This window comes from Maylandia zebra, linkage group LG14 (genome assembly GCF_041146795.1).
Source record: "Maylandia zebra isolate NMK-2024a linkage group LG14, Mzebra_GT3a, whole genome shotgun sequence".
Classification (NCBI taxonomy): Eukaryota; Metazoa; Chordata; class Actinopteri; order Cichliformes; family Cichlidae; genus Maylandia; species Maylandia zebra.
The window spans coordinates 9089714-9109793 of NC_135180.1; the positions used below are offsets into that span (position 1 = coordinate 9089714).

Consider the following 20080-nt stretch of genomic DNA (forward strand, 5'->3'; position numbering starts at 1 on the left):
AGCTGGTTAGAGGCCAGGGGAACAGTAGTTCCTTCACATCTGAAAGTAATTATGTACAAAGTTTTTTTTTTTTTTGTTGTTGTTGTTGTTTTTTTCCTTTTTTTCATTTTCTTTAATTTAAAAAACAAAAATTCAACCTAATTCAATCTCCTTATGGTGACGAGGTACCTCGAAACTAGTATGTTCAAGACTTAAAACTCTTTATATAAGAATTTTCTCAAACGACAGTGGGGAAAATGAATGTGGATTTTCATTTCTAGAACTGGAGTCCTTAAAAAATGTGGGCAGCCACTATTGCTCTCTATTAGCTTAGTGCAAAGAGTTGCCAAATAGCTAGCTTGCCCTGTCCAACACTAAAATCTGTCCAGCATTTATAAAACTCATGCTGAATCTAACATGTAATAAAACAAACAACAAGTCATAGCTTGTTTGTTTAAAATGGCCAAGTTGTTGAGAGAGCTAGCTAAAGCTGACCTAAGCTAGCATCTTGCTAAGTGTTGTTTTTAGCATTGTAACTGTCAATAAAATGTTAAAAAAGTTGAAGCTAAAAGTTCCAGATTGTGGTACAGGGTGCCATCTCTTCCTGCCAAGCTAATTAAAGTAAGCTGATATCCATATTTGAGAGAAATACAGTGGTGGTGATTTTCTCATTTAGCTGTTCCTAACAGACAACATATTCCCCAAAATATGTCTCACTGAGTAAAGGGTTTGCGTATTACGATTACTGTTTACTTAATATTGCTGAAGTAGCCTTTTAGTTTTGGTTCTGATTTAGCAATGTGAGGAGTGACTCCTCAATAGCTAAATACACAGATAAACTTCATAAAAGAGAGGCACACAAACGTAATGAAACTATAATCCCGGCTTATTGACATCAAGTTTCTGAGCTATCTGTCTGTGCAAGTTACCATAAACACACTCCTCATTTAGAAAAGACTCCACTATCCACACAAACGTCCTCTCTTAACCACATAAAGAAACCAAAAACATTCAGTGACATTGATTTTCTATCATATTTCAAAGCTGAAGCTGCTTTACATTGTTATGAACAATACGATCCTTCAGATATCATTTTCCCAGCTTTGTCTACACTCTAATATGACTCCAAATATGATGAAATCTAGGATAAAGCCACAGCGCTTTCTCTCTCTCTCTTTTTCTTTTCCAAAAATTATGTTTTAATGGATGAAGCTTCAAGCACCTCAGGCCTCAACAAGCCTTTACAAGGAGATCAATAGAAAGTATATAGACTGTCCTCCCACAGGCTATGTCTGCTCTCGCCTCAGATCACAGAGGAATATCGTGGTGATGCCAAGGCGACACCCAGCCAGTGTAATGTAGAAATGATTTGATGTAATGGGAACACTATGTTGTGATGAGGGGGGGCCTCTCTCCCTTCATCTCTCACCCCGTAGCACCCCTTCAGTCTCTGTAGAGCCGAGCTGTCCGAGGAGGTGAGAGCTCATTTGCTATTCTCTTTAAGTTCCCCTCCTTCCCTTGACATTACTCCTCGTCTCCTCTGCTTTCAAAGGCGAGGTACCAGTAGAGTGGCACGGTTTAAAAGAAGGAGAGGATGCTGGCCGAGGTGATAAGCAGTTGTGAGGAGAATGTAGATAAATGGCTGCAGGGTTGAATTGTCCGGCTCACCAGATGGCTGCTTGGTATGTGCAGGGAGAACAGACCAAGAGAGTCTAAACCAGAGATGTTGTTCCCTGGACCTTATGTTCGACACCTCTGGCCTAGACTTGTTTCCATAAGTGCATGGTTGCATGTTTACATGCCTTTGTCCTAGGATGCTCACTGCGCTCCACACAGGGAATGCGCTATTGCTCCCGCTCTGCATTCCTAAGGGCCAGAGGAAAATCTTAACCCCTTTTAACCCTACTTTTTAGCTGTTCACCAACTTTGAAGTTCCTTTTTTCCTTTTTTCTCTTCCTGCAATTCTCTCTCTCACACACACACACACACACACACACACACACACACACACACACACACACACACACACACACACACACACACACAGACACACACACACACACACACACACACACTAGACTACAGAAAGCATGTATTCAGTTTACACTGTGGCAGCCAAGTGTTGCTGTTCATGACTAGATATTTGCTCTTGCTGAGGTGCAGCTAAGTTGAGCGGTGCTTGCTTGATGGTGATGATGATGTGGCTGCAAAGTTGGCCTTGTTTTCATTTTAAAAAAAAAAGGTATGTTGGAAGTTTTTTTTAGACTGTCATGCTCTTAGAACTGAGGAGGAAAACATCCTAGCGTGCTGGTTTCTCATCCTTGCCTTTCCTGTTCCCCTGAGACGTGACTTGATGGACAGATCCCAGCCCACAGAGCAGTTGCATGTTCACCAGCTGCCTGTGAAGTGCAGGACTGTTTATGCAACGCTGTCTGTGTCTGTGCACCACAGCAGCTCCACTTTCAAACCATGTCCTACCACTATGTGCTAAAGTAGCTCTTAAAAAAAATGCATGTGCATACTATGGTGTCTCATGAATAGCGTTACATTGCCTGGCGATCCACACGTACGGACAGCATCCGAAACATGCATTTTGCATTCATTTCATATCCCTGCAAGCTGCAGATCGCTGAGCTCAGCACTCATTTCTTTCACTTTTCTCCACTGATCCCCCAGTGCAGAGGTACTCTTTTAAAACCTTGCCTAACATGTGAAAATAAAACAAAAATCCTGCCATCTAAGCGTTTGCCCGAGGCTCCAGCTTTACCAAGTAAAGTTTGGGGAGATTTGTTTGGGCCCCCCAGTGAGCTGTGTGGGCTCATCTCTCCCGCGTGCATCAGTGGACCGCTGCAGTAGTGATAAGAAAGAGAAGTTTGCATTGCTGTAAAAATGAAAAACAGTGTTCAATTTGAGTTATGTTAGGTATAAAACAGCAAAATCTGGGTGAAATGTGGCCATATTGTCATACATTACCTTTCTGAATGAGCCACCATGAAGTGTTCTTCAAGTGCACTTCTTCACCATCTGTGTAACTGTACATCACAAAGCTGCCTGTGTGTGAGAATCTGTGCGTGGCTCTATTTAGGTCTGTGTTATCTAATACAATCTGTCCCCATCTAATATTCACACTGCTAACCCTTCAGGGAGAGGAGAGGAGGAGCAGAGAGGGATTTGGCATGCCAATAAACAGATTTAATACACACACTTGGAAAAAAAAGTTATGTACACATTGGCAAATGCCACAGCAATCAAGTGGCCAGTGTGGCATGTCTATACAGTGCTGCAGACACTTCGTAGGTGGACTGAAACTTAAGTCACAAATGCATGTGTGTGTGTAAGTGATTTATGTGTTCCACACACACACCTTAATGTTCAGTAACCATAAAAAAGTTTTAAAAGCATATACGTAATGGTGTCCTAGATAATCGTGTGTTCTTGCCAAATTTAAACAGCTTTTCTTATATTTTACATGGCTTATATTTTAGTGTATATTTCAATTTTGGAGCTTTTAAGTTAAAACATTTGAAGACAGATGTGTGGGCTGTTTATTGGTGTGGCCAGCTCCTTTTTAACCAGATTTTGCAGTTTTAGTCATGAGAATCAAAGCGAAAAGTGCTCCTCTTGGAGCTTTTAACAACGTTTGTGTGGACTATATTGTGGCATGAAATAAACTAGAGGACAGAGGAGGCTTTTTGAATTGACCGATTGACTGCCTTCTGTTTAATAGTGTAAAGTTATGCTGCGCTGTGCTTTGGTGGAGTCACCCAGGCATGCTGTTTGCTTGTGTTGTTGAGGATGTCAACATGCAGTTTATCCCAGAGTCTGTCGGAGACCGGCTGTTATCATACAGACACAAACCATAAAATGTATTTCATTTTTTAAAGAGTGAAAAACAAGAACAGAGCTTGAATCAATTACTCACTGGATGCACTTGATTTAGTGGTGCTCCGTATAAGCACTTCTGAAGTGATGCTGTCTGAATCGGGCGAGGCAACTTTTCCTTGTTTTTTCTGCATAAATCAGATCTGATCGGTGCTGATCTGCTGTCAGCCTAGATGCAGATCATAATGAAGGAGGAGCTGGTGAGATTGTGAGTCAGCCTCTCTCTTCCAAGAAGCTTGATTTGAAAAATGAGAGATGCACTTTTGGAACAGCAGCTCGCTCTTTTAGAAGGATCACTGATGATTCTTCCACTGAGTTACCATATTTGGTAAATTTTGTCTTACTTTATAAAAATAAGAGCAAACAGCGTGGTCTTTAAAAAAAAAATTACTTAATATAAGCACAGTGTTGATGCATGAATCTCTTTGGTCAAAATATAAAAGCTATGAAAGCATGTACATGGTTTCTTTTCCCATCACTGCTAATTCTGCGTCTCTGTGTTGCTTCGCAATCATGCATGAGTCACAGGCTTTGGGTGATCTATCCAGGGACATGTCTCCGAGTTTGAGACGTCAGTTGGGGCTTGTTGGAAGACGTCTGGTTTAGAATAGTTCCATATCTCCAGGGCTTTCGTTTGGGGCGTGGTGCTGTGTCTTACCAAGTCTGCTTCAACACCGTTATGGAGCAATCAGAGAGACAACTGTCCTCCTACTGACAGATGGTTGTGTGTGTCTGTGTGTGTGTGTGTTCCTGCCTGCATTTGGGTGAGGGTTCCAGTTTGTTGGGGGAAGGGAAGTGGAGTTTGGGGAGGAAGAGGAGGTGGAGAGTTTTAGGGAGAGGTCAGCAGAGGCACAGCTGGTGAGACCCCCAGTCTAACCAGCTGCTGCCTCAAAAGAAGCCTGTCAGCAGCCTGCCTGCCTGGATGTACGTGCCTGTCCCTTTTCTTCTTTTTTCTGTCTCTAACTCACTCCCCCCAGCTTTCCCCCTGTCGTGTCCTCTTGCAGACTCAGCCCAGCTGTTCCAACCTTTCTATTCCCGTGTCACAATGCATCTTGACCCCCTTGCACGCATACAAAAAACCAAAACTAAACAAACATGCACGTTCTTCAACGAGAACACGTGCGTGAGCACCTTTAGACTGTTCAGGCTGTATCCAGCGAGTCACATTAAACATGTCCCACGAGTGCTGATGTATCCGTTAGAGTGAGTAAAAGCCTAAGGCTGGAGTAAATCCACCAGCTGAGTCTTTGGGCCCTCCAGGATGGCTTCTGCCTTGTATTTGGTCATGGGAATCAGTTTTACCCTTTACTTGGAAAGCCATTCATTTTTTATGTTATTTTGCATCAATATCAACTTGCTGAGACTTGATACATGCTTAAGATATGTAATTATTCAAAGGTAATTGCTCATCACTAACACATAGACATTGTGCTGCCAAACAGGGAGTGGAAAACGTGGCTGTGTGGAAATGTGATATTGAAAGTTGGCTAATGGAAAAAAGCGGAGAATTATTGAATACTTTGTTTCAGTTCCAAAAAAATACAAAAAAAATACAACTTGTTCATAAAAAGAGAATGATTAACTGACTGATCATTCAGGAATTTCTTATGGCTTGGTGAATAATTCCTGGGCGCCTGTGGCTCAGGAGGTAGAACTGGTTTGTGGATCGATTCTCTGGCTACTCCAGCCGGCATGTCGAAGTGTCCTTGGGCAAAATATTGTTGCCCCGACGGATCATTCGGAGTGAGAGTGTAGACAAGGTGCTTAGGTATAGAAATGAATGTGTGTGTGATTGGATAATTGAAGTTTGCAGTAAAAGCTCTCTGTATTCAGAGTACAAAATCACTATGCAAGTAGCAGTTTACCATTTAGCATATAGCTCTTTGGGTTATGCTAGTATTGGCATATTAAAATGCTCACATGCTAACTGATGTTCGGAGGCTATAGCATTTATTATGTGCATCATGTAAGCTTGTTAACTTGCCAGACCAAGATAAGTTTAGCAGTCATTAATTCGGTGTTTGAGTCTTGCACTTTCATGCGTGCTTTTTCGTGCACGTTAGCACATTAAGTACAGCAATGTGAAGTCCTCTACAAGTACCGACACGGTATTCTCATACAAAAGTTGCAGCCAGAAAACTGTAATACTTATAATGTCCAATCCTTGAAAGCACCAACAAGCCCAGATTTCTGGAAGATTTCTGCATGAGTTGTTTGCTGCTTTAGGACCGCAGAAGCCTAGAGGCGGTTTACGGTGATGGACTGCCGATTTCATTAATCCATCAGACTTTAGGTCTTAACAAGTTAATTGTCTTGCTGTTGTGAAACTAATGGAATCACTGGTTTCCTGGAAGGTAGGAAGTCAGTCTGAAGGCATGTCATGTGCTTTGATTAGCCGTAAGTGGTTATGCAGCATATGGAAAAAATGCGTGGGCGCATGAAACTTCCAGTCGTGACTTTCAAACCGAAAACCAAGTGAGTGAGTGACTAATCATTTTGACGAATGAATAATGCATTATTTGCCTAAGTAAATGCATTTGGCTTTAATGTAATTTAAAGAATATCTACCATATGGTCTGCGTTCTGGCTTCTGGCTAGTTTCCCCTGATTTGCTTGATTAACTTCAAGTTCAAATCTGAACTCGGGGGGCCACCCAGGCTGCACCTTGCCATCGGTGCAGGGGTGCCACACCCTCTCTCTGTCCCTCTTCCTCAGCGCTATTGTTCCTTCTATGACAAGGACCACGTGCCCCCCTATTCAGCATCCTGGTGGGGGGTAGGCGGGCTCTTTGTCTGCCTGCCATTGTCCCAGACACACACGCTTCCATTTGACGGACACACGTGCTGACAAAAGAGAAAGGGAGTAGAAGAGGAGGAGGAGGGGCCACCGCTGGCCATTATTCTCGATGGTGGTGGCGGTGAAAAGACGAGACGCGCTGGCCATCTGTGGTGTGTGTTTGTAATCTGTAGTGACCGTGTGTGTGTGTGTGGATGGGGGGGGGATTGCACAAACACACACACTTCTCAGTTTCTAAAAGAATTCCGCCACGCTTTTCGAGGGGTGTGATGCCTATTGAAATGGCCTCCCCTTTACGTTCGATGAGGTTTTGTTTTGCTCTGAAGTGAGGTTTGAAAAGAGAGGAAAAAAGTCAAAGTGACCGATGTTGAAGTCAAATCAACATCCTAGAGAGAAAGCAACTATAAAAAAGTCTCTAATTCCTTTCTTTTCCCTTTTCCCCTCTCCTCTCCTCTCCTCTCCTCCCTGTGCCAGTGTGTTTTCCAGCCATGGGCCTCAAACACCAGTCCGCTTGTCTTTCTCGTCTCTGTCTGCCTCTGGCCTGATCTCTCTGCCTGAGGGTCTTCACCTCTGCATTGTTTACTCTGCACCATCACAATCTCCCTCTACTTCCCTTTTTTCCCCCAACAGAGGTTAACTGATAAAGCCCCGCTGAATCCTCTAAACATGGGTGAGCTTTTTAGAAGTTGCTCTAGGATGTTTTTTTTTAAAAATGAAGCTGAGATATGACATAACTTTCTTGCCTTCCTCTTTTTCCCATTTCTCCTTAATTCCTGCTTTCTTTCACATCCACGCTTCTTTTCTTCCCTCTTTATTCCTCCTCAGTCTTTGTTGTTTGCTTCTAGTCCTGTTTTTCATTGACTTCCCCTGACTTGTTTCCATGCATGACTCTTCTTTTCTTTATCCCCAAATCCCCTCCTATCATCTCCTTTCTGCTGAGTTTTTCTTCCTTTTCTCATCTCCTCCAGTCCTTTAACAGAATCAGTGTATTTGGTGAATGCTGCAGGGCATCGCGTGTCTAATAAAAGCCACGTTTTGCATATTTTCTTAATTTTATTAAATAGTAAATAGGCATGCAAAATCTTGTAAGCGTGTCAGATTTAAAAAAAAAAAAGAGTTCTGAGACACGTCACTTTAAATACTTCTGGATATCAGGAAGCTTATCCTGTCGAGCAGCGTGCAGCAGCGCCACCCCTGTATGATCTGCCTGACTTTCTAAACTCATTTCCTCTGCCTGTGTGTTGCTGCACGCCCAGCTTGGGCTTTTAGTGCCGGTCGATAAGACATGACCACCCCGTGAAGGTCATTCTGTCTCACTTCTCCAGAAACCAAAACTCCCAAACCTCTGTAAAGGCAGCCACAAAGATAACACAGCCCGTCTGCAATTTCCTCTCATGTCCCAGTTTTTTTTCTTTCTTTCTTTTTCCCTCTTTTACTGTAAATGGAAACAGTTTTGCCTCTGAGATGTTTTTTGTTCCTGTGTAGTAACTTTCTGTGTCACCAGATGTTGCTGTAAGGAGGATTGTTGCGATGTCGCCAAAGAGAAAAGGACACGACTGTTTCCTTGTGGCCCAGAACATGCTGGTGCGTCTCGCTCTTGCAGGACAGATTTGAGGGCAGGCAGACAGATGGTTGGTGTCACACAGGGAAATGGATAGACTGACAGACAGATGGATAAAGACACAGCTTGATAATACATGCATATATATACAGAGAACGCCTCGGGCCTTCTTAATATGTGTTTAAAGACACAAGTAACATTTAAAAAAATATAACTATGTCATGCAAAATAAATATTTTCGAAGGGGCTTTGAAGAAAAAAAATGCCAGCTATATCTATGAAACTTTATCTTCAAGCCAACCTTTTAAATCAGCACATCCTCCAAACGCTTCCTCTTTAGGAATGCGGAGACAGACAGAGGTCTGTCAGACAGGCAACAGCAGAGCGATGGGGCAGATGTTAAAAGCTTTGAAAGCCATATTGATTTTTAGACTTTAGGCCTCGTATGTTGTTGCTTTAGATGCAAAACATGCATTATGTATGAATGCATTGTGTCACAGTCAACACATGAATTGTGAAGAAAACTCGAGTTCACATGCTGTTCATATCTTGGGGGGGAAGCTCGCATTTAGTATTCAGTGCACGTACTGAAACATGCATTCCATGTATCAGCAAAGTGGATTAAAAAAAAGAAGCTTCCTGTCTGGACAGGAGGTCAGAGGTCAGAGGTTATAGAAGGCAGCCTGGGGAATGATCCACACAAACACATGCACACAGAAATACAAATGCACAACCCGGACCAAAGGCAACTGGTCTGCATAGCAGTGATGCTCCTTCCATCCAGCAGGGGTGCTGTTACACAGGCAAAAACCCCCAGATCTGCACTCCTCTCCTCTACTCTGTGGATTTTATAGCAAATAGATTTTAATTTAAGTCCTGTGCATGGATGAGTAAATGATAGCCTGCAAATAAGAGAAAGATGTCCTAAAAGTTCTTGCTTTGATGACATTGCTGAAAAACCTATAGGCTGTATAATAAAAATGCAGCCTATAGGTAGCAACAACTTTGAGGGATAACACAGATAAAGCGTTCTAACTTTTAGTACAATAAAATCCCTTATATATTGGGGTGTACAATGACAAATAAAGGAACCTTGATCCTCAAACCTTATTAATAAATTACAGAGTGACCATTCAAAGAATGGTATTTCTGTCAATACAAATAGCTACAAGAGCAGCTACATATGCCTTTCACAGGAAATGAGGAGCTGAAAATGCAAGAAGGCTCTGTTTTTCTCATTTTCTTTAGCTTACAAGGCCGTAAAGTGAAGCAGTCTCATAATCACTGTTTTAATTACACTCCAGTAAAAGGGAGTGTGAGCGAAGAGGCTAAAGGCTGTTCAGTGCACTTACAACAGGGCAAGGGATTGAAAATGTTATTCCAATCCTATTACAGTGTTTCTATGGAGTACTTACACAGGGTACCTGGAGATGTAAATATGCTGTAAATATGCTAACCATGGGCACTCTGATTCTTCTCCTTACTACCCAGCATATATATTAATACCCTGTGTGCATAAAGCATCTACACTGTAGTTTTCTAAGCTGAACCATTTCACAAAATGTGATGACTTTTTCATTAATTTTTAATCTCAGTGTTTCTTTCTCACCCCAAAACACTACCCCACATCTCTCCTCCGCGCTACGAAGCGCTTGTTGTGATCAGCCAGGAGGGAGGTCTCCTTTCACCCACAATGTTGTCACTGTCTGTATCTCTCTCTCTCTCGTCACCCTCATCAGAACAGCCAAATTGTGTGTGTGTGTGTGTGTGTATGTGTGTTCATGCTGCTTCTCCACTTCCTCCTTCTTTCTATTTTTATTCTTTTCCAGAGTTTCTCTCCCAAATATCTGTCACCCTCACACTCCCTCCTTTTCCCCTCATTCTCCTCTCACTCTTCTAGCCCACGAAGAAAAAAAACCCATACCATTGGTTGCCATGGGAATTGGTTGCCATGGAGCAGCAAGGTTTTCATGTGGTCCTTGCATGTATGTGTGTGTGTGTATGTCTACTGTAGCGTGACAGAGTTTGGGTGTCATGTTGATTGGGAGTAGGGAGAGAGGTAATGCCAAGCAGTTGGCCTTGAACACCTGACCCATGTGCAAATGTTCACACACACACACACACACACACACACACACACACACACACTAGACTACAGAAAGTTATTGATCATGTATCCGAGCCCCAGGTCTGATCAGTTAACACCCACCAGCCGTGTGTATGTGCATCTAAAGCCACTTGAAGGGTGCGCTCACACACTCCTCCATCGTGTTACAGTTGGTCAATGAGGCTTTGTCTGTAACTACAGGCTTCACGTTGGTCTGTAGAGAAAGATAAGTCAGGGATAATGGAGACATATGATGATGGAGAGTCACTGAGGAGAGAAAAGATAGATGGATGGAGTGGGAGAAGAAAGAGAAAGCAGTACTGACCCAAGGTAAAAATCGATTTAAGCAGCCTGTCAGGATAAGGCACTGGATTTGGCTGTCAAGCGTCAATATTGGATGACCTGTCCATCCGTGCACTGTATTACAGATTTTGATGGGGTGGAAAAAAGAGGTCTTGGTGGATTCTTTGATGGAGCTGAAATCGAAATATATTAGGCATTCTTATCACGCAATATGATCGCTTGTGTTAGCTTAAGCTGAAGTCACTGAGGTGGTGAAATGACATATTGATGAGGTGAAGTGGTTCGAATTGACAGATGTAGCATTAAGAGTGGACCCACTTAAGGATCACCCATCTGTTTCTTTACAGAACACCGCTGATGAAGCTGACGTTCGACACTGGATGCATAGTAGAAGTTAGCAATATGCTATATGAAACCATGAAGTTGGTTTCACCAGCCTGCAAGTTGACCTCCTCAATTTAGTGCTCTCACCAAAATTTAAATAGAATTACTATTAGATTTATTGCACAGCCTTACCATGGGGACTTTATTGTAGTCCTGTAGTGCACTATTTTGTTGGGAAAGTGCTACTGCCATTGGAGGGCATGCTTGGTCTGCAGCAGCGTTTAGGTGGGTGGTGCCAAGACCCAAGGTTTTCTAACAGAAGGTGGTATTGTACTGAGATGAGCAGTGTTATCCTTTTTATCAGTCGCTGCTTTAATCTTGTGGCTGATCACAGTATACAGATACTTCTACTCATGATTGTCGGGGAGGTGAATCTTTGTGAGGTGAAGATATAGGAGTGCTGGATAGAAAAGTTGATGCACGCCCTCCCCAAAGAGGCCAAAATCAATCATCGTGTGCTGGGTTCACAACTTTTTGTTATTTGACTGCTGAATTACAGACAAGTCTTTATATGTTTTGTAGACACATGCCTTCACACTAATGCAAACACTTCAGGGTGCATGCCTAAAGCATGTGGTATGCTAAAAGGAAATTACGTCATAGAAAGTGGCTGGATTTCAATGTCTTCCACTTGGCCTAGAGCAGTGGTTCTCAAATGTTTTCTGGTATGTTTCACTTAAGCTGAAAGAAGTTCACCATCAACACCCAACATTTCATCACTGCAGCTGTGTTTGCAGACAAGTCGACGTCTTCCATGCAAACTATAGATGACTCTGCTAGTCACGAAATAAATCCCAAGGACATTTTTTGGTGCAGGACCTTCTTTACGACCGATTTCACCCAAGCAAAAACCAGTAACCTCCAGCAGTCAGTTGGCCCAGCAAAACACATTTTTCTCCTCACGACCGGAGGTTGCCAGGGGGTCGCTGACTGGTCTCTATGCTTGTGTCACTGCGGCCTTAATCTTCACCCCATTGGCAGTGACTCTGTTTCCTTAATGGGGCCAGCCCCAAAGTTTGAGATCCACTTGCTTACACTCCATAAAGATTTTTTATTAATTGTATGATATTGATCTGTTGTCTATCTGTCTTATTATCCATATTATTTTTAATAGTATTCAAGGAGTGTGTGGGAAAAATGGCTTCCTCTGTGCAGCAGAGCCAGAATCCTGACATTGTGAGTTCAGACTGACCCAATTTGATGTCAGTGCAGTGACTCATACTAAAATATAAAACAGCTTTAAGGAAAATGAATGACTTGCCCACTAATCACACTTGATTTGTTTGAGTCCCATTTCAGATACCAGTAAGGCTTCACAGTTACTGTGCGCCGGCCTGTACTTAAGATCCCTGCAACACTGGAAGAGTGCTTATTTGAACAAAGAGTTAGATAATTTACTATTTGTAACCTGACCGATTGTTAGTTGTGGTTATGTCTGTGTGACAGAAGGAGTCTAAATTACATTCAGTCAGTGTCGGTTAAAATAACAGACTATTATGGAACCACTAAGGCATGACGGTTATAAAACCACACAGTCTTAAATTCAACATCTTTGCAGACACACACACACACACACACACACACACACACACACACACACACACACACACACACACGATCATGTTTCTGGTGGAACAACTTGATTGTAACACGTGCCAGAGGGCTTACTTATTGTGATGAGGAAGTGTGTGTGTTACCCACCTGGCTGGTGAGCTCATCTTGTTTCATAACTACACAGCAGTTATAATAAGCTTATGCTAGTTAGGTCTGCCCCGTAGACAGATATACACACTGAGACAGATGAAGAAGCGTACAGTGCGATACAGTAGAGCACTACAGTTAGAATATTATAGATATATTATGTAGCACACCTTTCTCACTCTTTTGTCTTCTGTGGCTTTGTCTTCATCGCCACATATTTTTAGATCCTTTTCTTTTCTCACCCTCCTCTTCTCTCCAGCTCTGCAGCTTTCTCCTGAAGGAATGAAAGAGAAATGAGAGGAGGACGGCGAGTTAATAATGATCAAAACAATAGAATAAAAAATGTTGGGAAGAGATCAAAATTAAACAGCGAGAGAGATCTTAACCTTACCGCCGTTGTTCATAGTAAGCCTGCATTGCATCACCTTTAACAGGTGTAGTCGCGTCCATTTTTTTTTTCTTCTGACACCAAATAATTGCTGGAGCAGAATTTAATATGACAGTGTAGATAAACAAAATGATTGCCTGTGGCATTTTGTTTCTTTTTCTAAATGTCACAGTTTTTGCTGTGCACCTTTTTTAACAAGGCAAGCAGCTTATCTTGCAACAACAACGTGTTGAATTTGCACGCCTTTATAATGTGAAATTCAAATATTGGCCTTTTTCAGGTTAAGCCATATTAGTGGTAACAGTTTTTGGAAGAAGTGTTAGAAATTTCAAGGCTACTTGAAACCTTTTGTTGTCTTTGTTTTGTCCCTGGTCTGTAATCAATCCTTATCTAAATGTGAGGGGTTTTTTTATTAGCACAAAATGTGACTTAGCATCATAAGACAGTGGGTAAAACGGTAACAATTGTATGTGTTGCATGCTGCTTGTGTTGAATGAGATTAGTGGATTAGATGCGATTGTTTATGGTGCTTTGCTGATCTTTGCTTCAGCTGCATAGCATATTTACACATTTGTTTGCGGTCTTGTCTAATGAAAGAACAGTAAGACAAGTTTACCCGTGGGAGCATTTAAGGAAGAGTCACAGTGTTGTTAGGCCTGTCACCGTTTCACTGTAATTGTTTTCAGCTCAAAGTGGATTTATTATTTGTGGATATTTTATGTGATGGATGCTGCCATAGCATTAGCACACAAAAACAGGGATGTGAATGTACATCATGTTATGTATATTATATTCAAGGAAAGCCTGAACGTGTTAGCTGTTGACTACAGTGTGATTTTTGTCCCGTCTTCCTCTGTTCATCCCCAACTGATTGTGTCTGAAGGCTGTGCCTCCCTGAGCCTGGCTCTGCTGGAGGTTTCTTCCTGTTAAAAGGGAGTTTTTCCTTTCCCCAGTCACCAAGTGTTGCTCAAAATGCTTGCTCGTTTGATCGTTGGGGATTCTCTTTAATATTGTAGCATCTTTAGCTTAAAATATAAAGCGTCTTGAGGCGACTGAGTTGCGAGTTGGTGCTGTATAAATAAAATTGAACTGAATTGTCTGTTGTCGTGATGGAAGTGGTCTCCTGTAGGATGACGGTGCCTCCATCTATAGAGCTCAAGGGGGTCAATGAATGGTTTGAGCTATGGCATAGAAACTGTTTTAGCAGTGTGTGAGCTAGAAAGGTTTTGAAAACAAGGCAAAGGCTTTGCCCACAGCTAAAATGACTGGATGGTGTTGGTCTTTCAGATGAATAAAGAAATACGGAAATAAAAGTCCATGTGAAGGAACCTAATGTAAGATACAGCATGAAAGGTGATGTGTTGATCGTTCCAAGCTGGGAGCCATAAATGCCCAGAGTGCCGTATCTAAAACAGACACGTGTAACACCAGAGCACAAACGGAGCGTTTTGATCCCTCTCAGTCTCATCTATCGCTGATCTCTGGCTCTGGGTGTTGGAGGGTAAACAGCTTAGAGGATGATCTGGCATCATGGAAGCCTGGGAATGTGTGAAAAGAGAGAGAAGAGCCTCAGGCTACAACTACAGCCTAAAACAAAGACTTAAAAGTCTGGCTCCAGTTGCAAGTCACACCTTGACTTATATTAGAAGGCATCTCAAATCCTTGTGATCAGATTCAGCTTCCTGACAGATATTTGATTTTATCCACCTGGAAACAGCGCTAAACCTCTGATACAGTTGAGCATACTGGTTGTTGTCTTGTAGCCTCTAAATTTCTGGGTGTAGGCTAGAAGACATTAACCTTACCCAGGTGGGTAAGAAGAAGCAAATCATCTGTGACTGACAAGACCGTCATAGTCCACAGTGTACATTCATACTACACAGTCCAACAGTCCTGTTTGACTCAATGACCCCAGCCCTCGCCGCCCAACATATTAAATTTATTATTTATTTATTGTTTAATCCCCAAACTTCTGTCAGTCCTCTTACAGTAGCTGTGCCTCTCTATCTATGCACTGCTGCCTTTGTTTCCCACAGACCCAACAGTCATCTTCATTTAGTGTATGACATTCAGCCTAACTATTTAAGTCGCCCAGCCCTTGCTCTTCTGTATCCCCAGTTTTAGTAGCTATGCAAAATGAAAACAGCCCTGCTGCAAAGCACTGCGTTGTAAGGCGTGTGTTGGTTAAAAAAAAAAAAGTGATTAACAAATAATATCCCCGGCATTTGGTTTGAGATAATGATTCACAAGTTTGAGAGCTTATCAGCAGCCAAAAGTCTGCACAGCATTATAGAATTATGATCGGGGATTTACTGATTTGGAAAGTTATTTCAGCATCAGTAATGTGATCCTTCATAGAAACCATTGTGTGGTAAACCGCTGAAATGTGGTGTTCAATATATAGTCTAACTGCCACAGATACTGGCTGGCTCGCTGATGTTGCAAACATCTTTTTTTTTTTTTTTTACCAGAGTACACTGAACAAGCAAACCTTTTCGTCATTGCAGCCGTAACCTGGTCCAACCTCTAACATCTGCCCTTCATTACAGAGGAGCTCCACCAGTTTCACGCATTGGAGTCTGTTTAGCTTTGGGGACGTCATATGTGGAAAAATATTGTATAAAGCCACGAGTGACTCGGGATGGAGAAGAAATAGGATTAACTTTGATAACGTTGCTTAAGTCATCAAAAAAACTTTGGGTTAGAAAGAAATTGATACCAGACCTCTGTGGAAAACTCTTCATCTTTGATGTAGACCAGAAGTTCTAGCAGCACCTGACTCACTAAGAAAACTGTAAGTAGTTGAGTTTCTTTGAAATAGCTGAAAGTAGAAGAAGAATGTACAGAATATTTACTATATATTAAAGATCGACATTGCTGTTGTGTTGTCACTTATAAGTTTGTAGAGTACTATTTTGTGGCCAGCTGGAAGCATTTTGACCTTCACCCTTAAGCATACTCTGCTTCATTATAATCTCTGTTTACTCTAAATAGAAGCATAGTTTACGTATTTTTATGCAAACATTATGTTGTCTTGAAGAAAACTTTAAACTTGTGATTAAGACTACAACCTCATTAGGAAGACGTTTACTGAAGGAAAAAAGTATGTTAATTTTCCCATAGATTGTTTATAACCGTTTTATTGCATCAATAAAGCCGGACTTACCCCCTTCTTGTCCCAGGAAAGTATGCCGGTGTGTATTTCCTTTAAATACAGCATATGGCGTGAAAAAATCATTTTGATCCTTCATCTTGAGACTAACAACATAATAAAGAATTTGCAAGTTGAGAAAGCACCTATTTTGTGCTTTAGCTTTGAACACTATGGGCCAAATGTGGCAAACATAGGATGAGTGCAAAAAAAAAATATATACAGCTCATGTATGTTGTTAATTTTACTGGTGTTGTTTTCTAAACTTGTGTGCAGTCAGTTCATTTCAATATCAAATGCAAACAAATATTTGCTATGAAATTGCCCACTAATGTTAGTAAGTGAGTTTTTGCAAGCTTCATATATTGTGACTTGAGATAGGACTCCTCCCACAAACGCATATGGAATACATGTCTTTTTTTTTTTAAATTTTGCTTTAAACACTAAAACCAATACATTAGTAAACCTTTCTTCTCTTGCATCACCGTGAAAATGTTTACATTTTTATCCTGATTAACTAAACTTTCTAAGTCCAATGTAAGTGTGCATATGATAAGCTTCGTTTATGGTACTCTTTAAGAGTCACTCTGTGTAACTGACTGCTCTAAATTTGATGCACAGTTCTATATAAAGGTGACCTTAACAGCATATACTCTGGCTTCACATGACCCACAAACCTCCCAAAAATGCCAAACCTTGTGTCAGAACTGTAACAGTGCTTCTAAAATGAATTGCTGTATGGACAAGTTCTCACTGAAACACACTGTCTTAACATTCAAAACAGAAACACATCAGTGTTTCCTGATCCACATGTTTCTCCGGCTTTGCCAGTAAACGTGTGCTGGGGAGTGGCTTGTGCGTTTCATCACTTTGCAAAGGGAGTTGAGGCTATCCCTAATCATCTGATGGGTACCCTGCCTGTTGTACAGCTGTGGCCTATACCCTTCGACATCCAGTGCTGGAAAAACACGTGTCCAATAAAGACCCCTGTGGAAGCATACTATCAGGCTGGGTTCCAGTGCGCACACCCTCTCCTGATCCAGCTCCAGTGTCTTGTCCCCAGGCTCCAGCCCCAGTTCTCGCCCTCTCCCCCAGTGCACTCTTGACCAGTGCGCCCAGAGCAGATGGGGAGCAAAGAAAACTGTGTCACCACCCGCCATGTCTCGCTTAATCACCCCTCCCTTTTCCTTTTTCTCATTCCTCTCCCTCTCTTTCCATCCTCCCACTCTCTTCTTTCCTCACTCTCAGGATTTGGAGCGTCAAACATTGATTTGTCTTTATTTTTAGAACAGCTGTGAGCATACGTGTGTGTGTGCTGTATTTGTTTGTCCGCGTCTGTATGCCAGACGCTCATCCGTACCGTAGGTCGTGGGTAGTTTGATTGGTGTTTGGGTGCGCGGCGGCACACGAGTGTGAGAATGTGTTGCCGCTTTTTTTCTCCAAGTTAATCCCTTAAGAAGAGGTGTGGTTCTCTGTCTCTCTCTCTCTCTCACTCCCCTCACTGCGCACTCGCCTCCACTCTGTCCCTCACTCTGAGCGCAATATCATCACATGCTCTCTAGCTCCTCTCGTCCTCTCATGTTTTCCTTGTTGCTGCCAGTCTGAGGGACGTCTTTCTCTCAGCTTGCCATCTCTCTGCATCTTCTCTCACTTGCTGTTGTTTGAAATGAGTTCCTGGGGCGAGATGGGGGAGGCCATTGAACTCAGGTGAGTCAGATACAGTGTAGGGGATGTGGTCCAACCTCGGGAAGGAACTGATTGATGGTATTCGGCGTACATGTGCGTTTTTGCTTTGCAGGGTATCTGTGAATACGTTTCACATTATTTTTCCTGCTTATGTGTGTAATCGTGTATCTGGGTACATTCTGGATTCTAACTGGGTCAGCTGTTACTGTAGCAATCAGCACCTTGGACTGTTTTTCCTCAGCCTCACCTTGTTTTGTGTTCATCAGCTTGACCCTGACCCAGCTCTGTAGAGGTCAGCAATGGATCTGTGTTTTTTCACAGCAGAGACAACTGTGTTTGCTGTTGTTGTTGTGTTTTTTGGCTATGGTTGTGTTTTCCGTCACTGCTAAACTGATAATAGGTCTAGTCTACCCTGCATCCACAGGGCTCATAGCGGCTAATAGCCTTAGCAGATGCATTAGCCCCCATGCCCATATGGAAGAGATTAAACCTGCTAAATTGATAGAAACGCCCAACATTTTATTTTTATTTGCACAGCGTTAGTGCCGGCACATAATTTCTGTGCACATATAGATCTGAGCATGCTCAGAAGTTCATGCATGGACACCTGCCATATACCCTTTGCCCAGAGCAAGATTTGTGTTAAATTTCCTCCCAAATTCAGCGCCTCTTCTCAGTTTCTCACTCCCATTCTCTCCCTGTCCTCATGATTAGATAATTGTGAGGCCAGCTCTCATGAATGTTGAGAACAAGGCATAAGAGTGAGAATGCCGCAAGTGACAGAGACCTGTGTGATGAGTGAAATGAGGACAAATTGAGGTGAGACACTCAACGTGAGGGTGATAACAAGAGGATGGGTGTGAAAGTGAAACTCAGGAGTGCTAACAAAGAAAAGAGCAGGGAGTGGATGTGAGGAAGAAGCTGGGGCAAAGCAGAATCATTCTGGAGAAAATGTACATTTGCTCCCTTTGTCTTTGGAAGAAGCAGGAGAGGAGAAAATATGGAGAGGATGACAGGGTTAAAAAGAAAGAAAGAAATAACAGACGTGAATGTGAATGCTTCACAGATGCCGCAGTGTTTATTAGACACAGGTTAAAACTCAAAGACTATAAGGTTAATTCTGCTTTTACTGCGAGAGTTCAGAGTGTGTGAATGCAGCCAGAGCCACGCCAGGTCATTTGGCATTGTTCACTGACACAGGAGTCTGACGTATATTCTGCACAATTCAAGCACAAGGGTGGAGCTGGTAAGACCCTGAGACATTACTGCAGCAGTTCTTGCAAAAGTTATTTGGCTCGCTAGTGTTTGACTGATTTCCAGTTGTGCAAAATCTTTTGGTTCACAAAATCTGTCACTGCACTGTGAACACTAAACATTAACTTGTGTCGTATGTGAATTTAAGAAGGTAGGAAAACTTATGGACTTTGGGTTTAACATCTTGCGTGCAATTTGCCGAAGCCCCTGGGAGCAACTAAACTAATACTTACCTCTTCCTTAGTGAGAAGACAATAAACAGTCCTTTGGGTGTGTGGTTTTAGCTGCAGTACCTGAAAAGAATCTGCCATTCCTAGCTAGTGAGCTAGCACCGGCAACATCACTGATCCCTGGTACTTGCAGAGCACTTCATGTGCTGGGAAAACACTTATGGACTCAAAATATCGAGTGTAAGTAGTGTAGAAGCATGCTATTTAAAACACAGCATTAGGTCAAAGACTTTCATTGAGTTGCAGATTTGTATGCAATATGTCTCCTGCCTGCAGTATCTGCTGGTTATTCTATGATTTCCTTGGTTTGTAGATTTATTCGCTGACCCTAGAGATGAAAGTGGGCCGCGCACTTTGCTGTCACATCACAAGTGTAGTACAACCGATAAGCTGACCTGTGGCTCTGGCCTGAACTGATAGCAGGGAATACAAAGTGGAAACACAGCATGACAATATGATACTGGAGCATATTGACTAGACTGCTCCACTTCACGCCTGGGTGCGCTGTGTTTAGATTAGCATACACACACACACACACACACACACACACACACACACACACACACACACACACACATACTTTTTCTGTTACTGTTACAGACACACCCCAGGCGCACAATCGTGACCACGCTTTTGGTACAGATGGAGACGCACAAAG

The 20080-nt window shown here is 42.3% G+C and overlaps 1 protein-coding gene across 2 annotated transcripts in view; it reads left to right on the forward strand.

The window, feature by feature from the left end:
- Positions 1-20080, forward strand: part of numbl (NUMB like endocytic adaptor protein) — a 67479-nt gene that overhangs the window by 13238 nt on the left and 34161 nt on the right. Inside the window, exon 1 of one of the 2 annotated variants that reach the window (XM_004562769.3) lies at positions 17761-17959. The exons of the other annotated variant lie outside the window; for it this stretch is intronic. Coding sequence (XP_004562826.1) covers positions 17919-17959 — 41 coding nt within the window. The 5' untranslated portion in view covers positions 17761-17918. Of the gene's footprint in view, positions 1-17760; positions 17960-20080 lie in introns of those variants that run through there. 2 annotated transcript variants of the gene reach the window in all.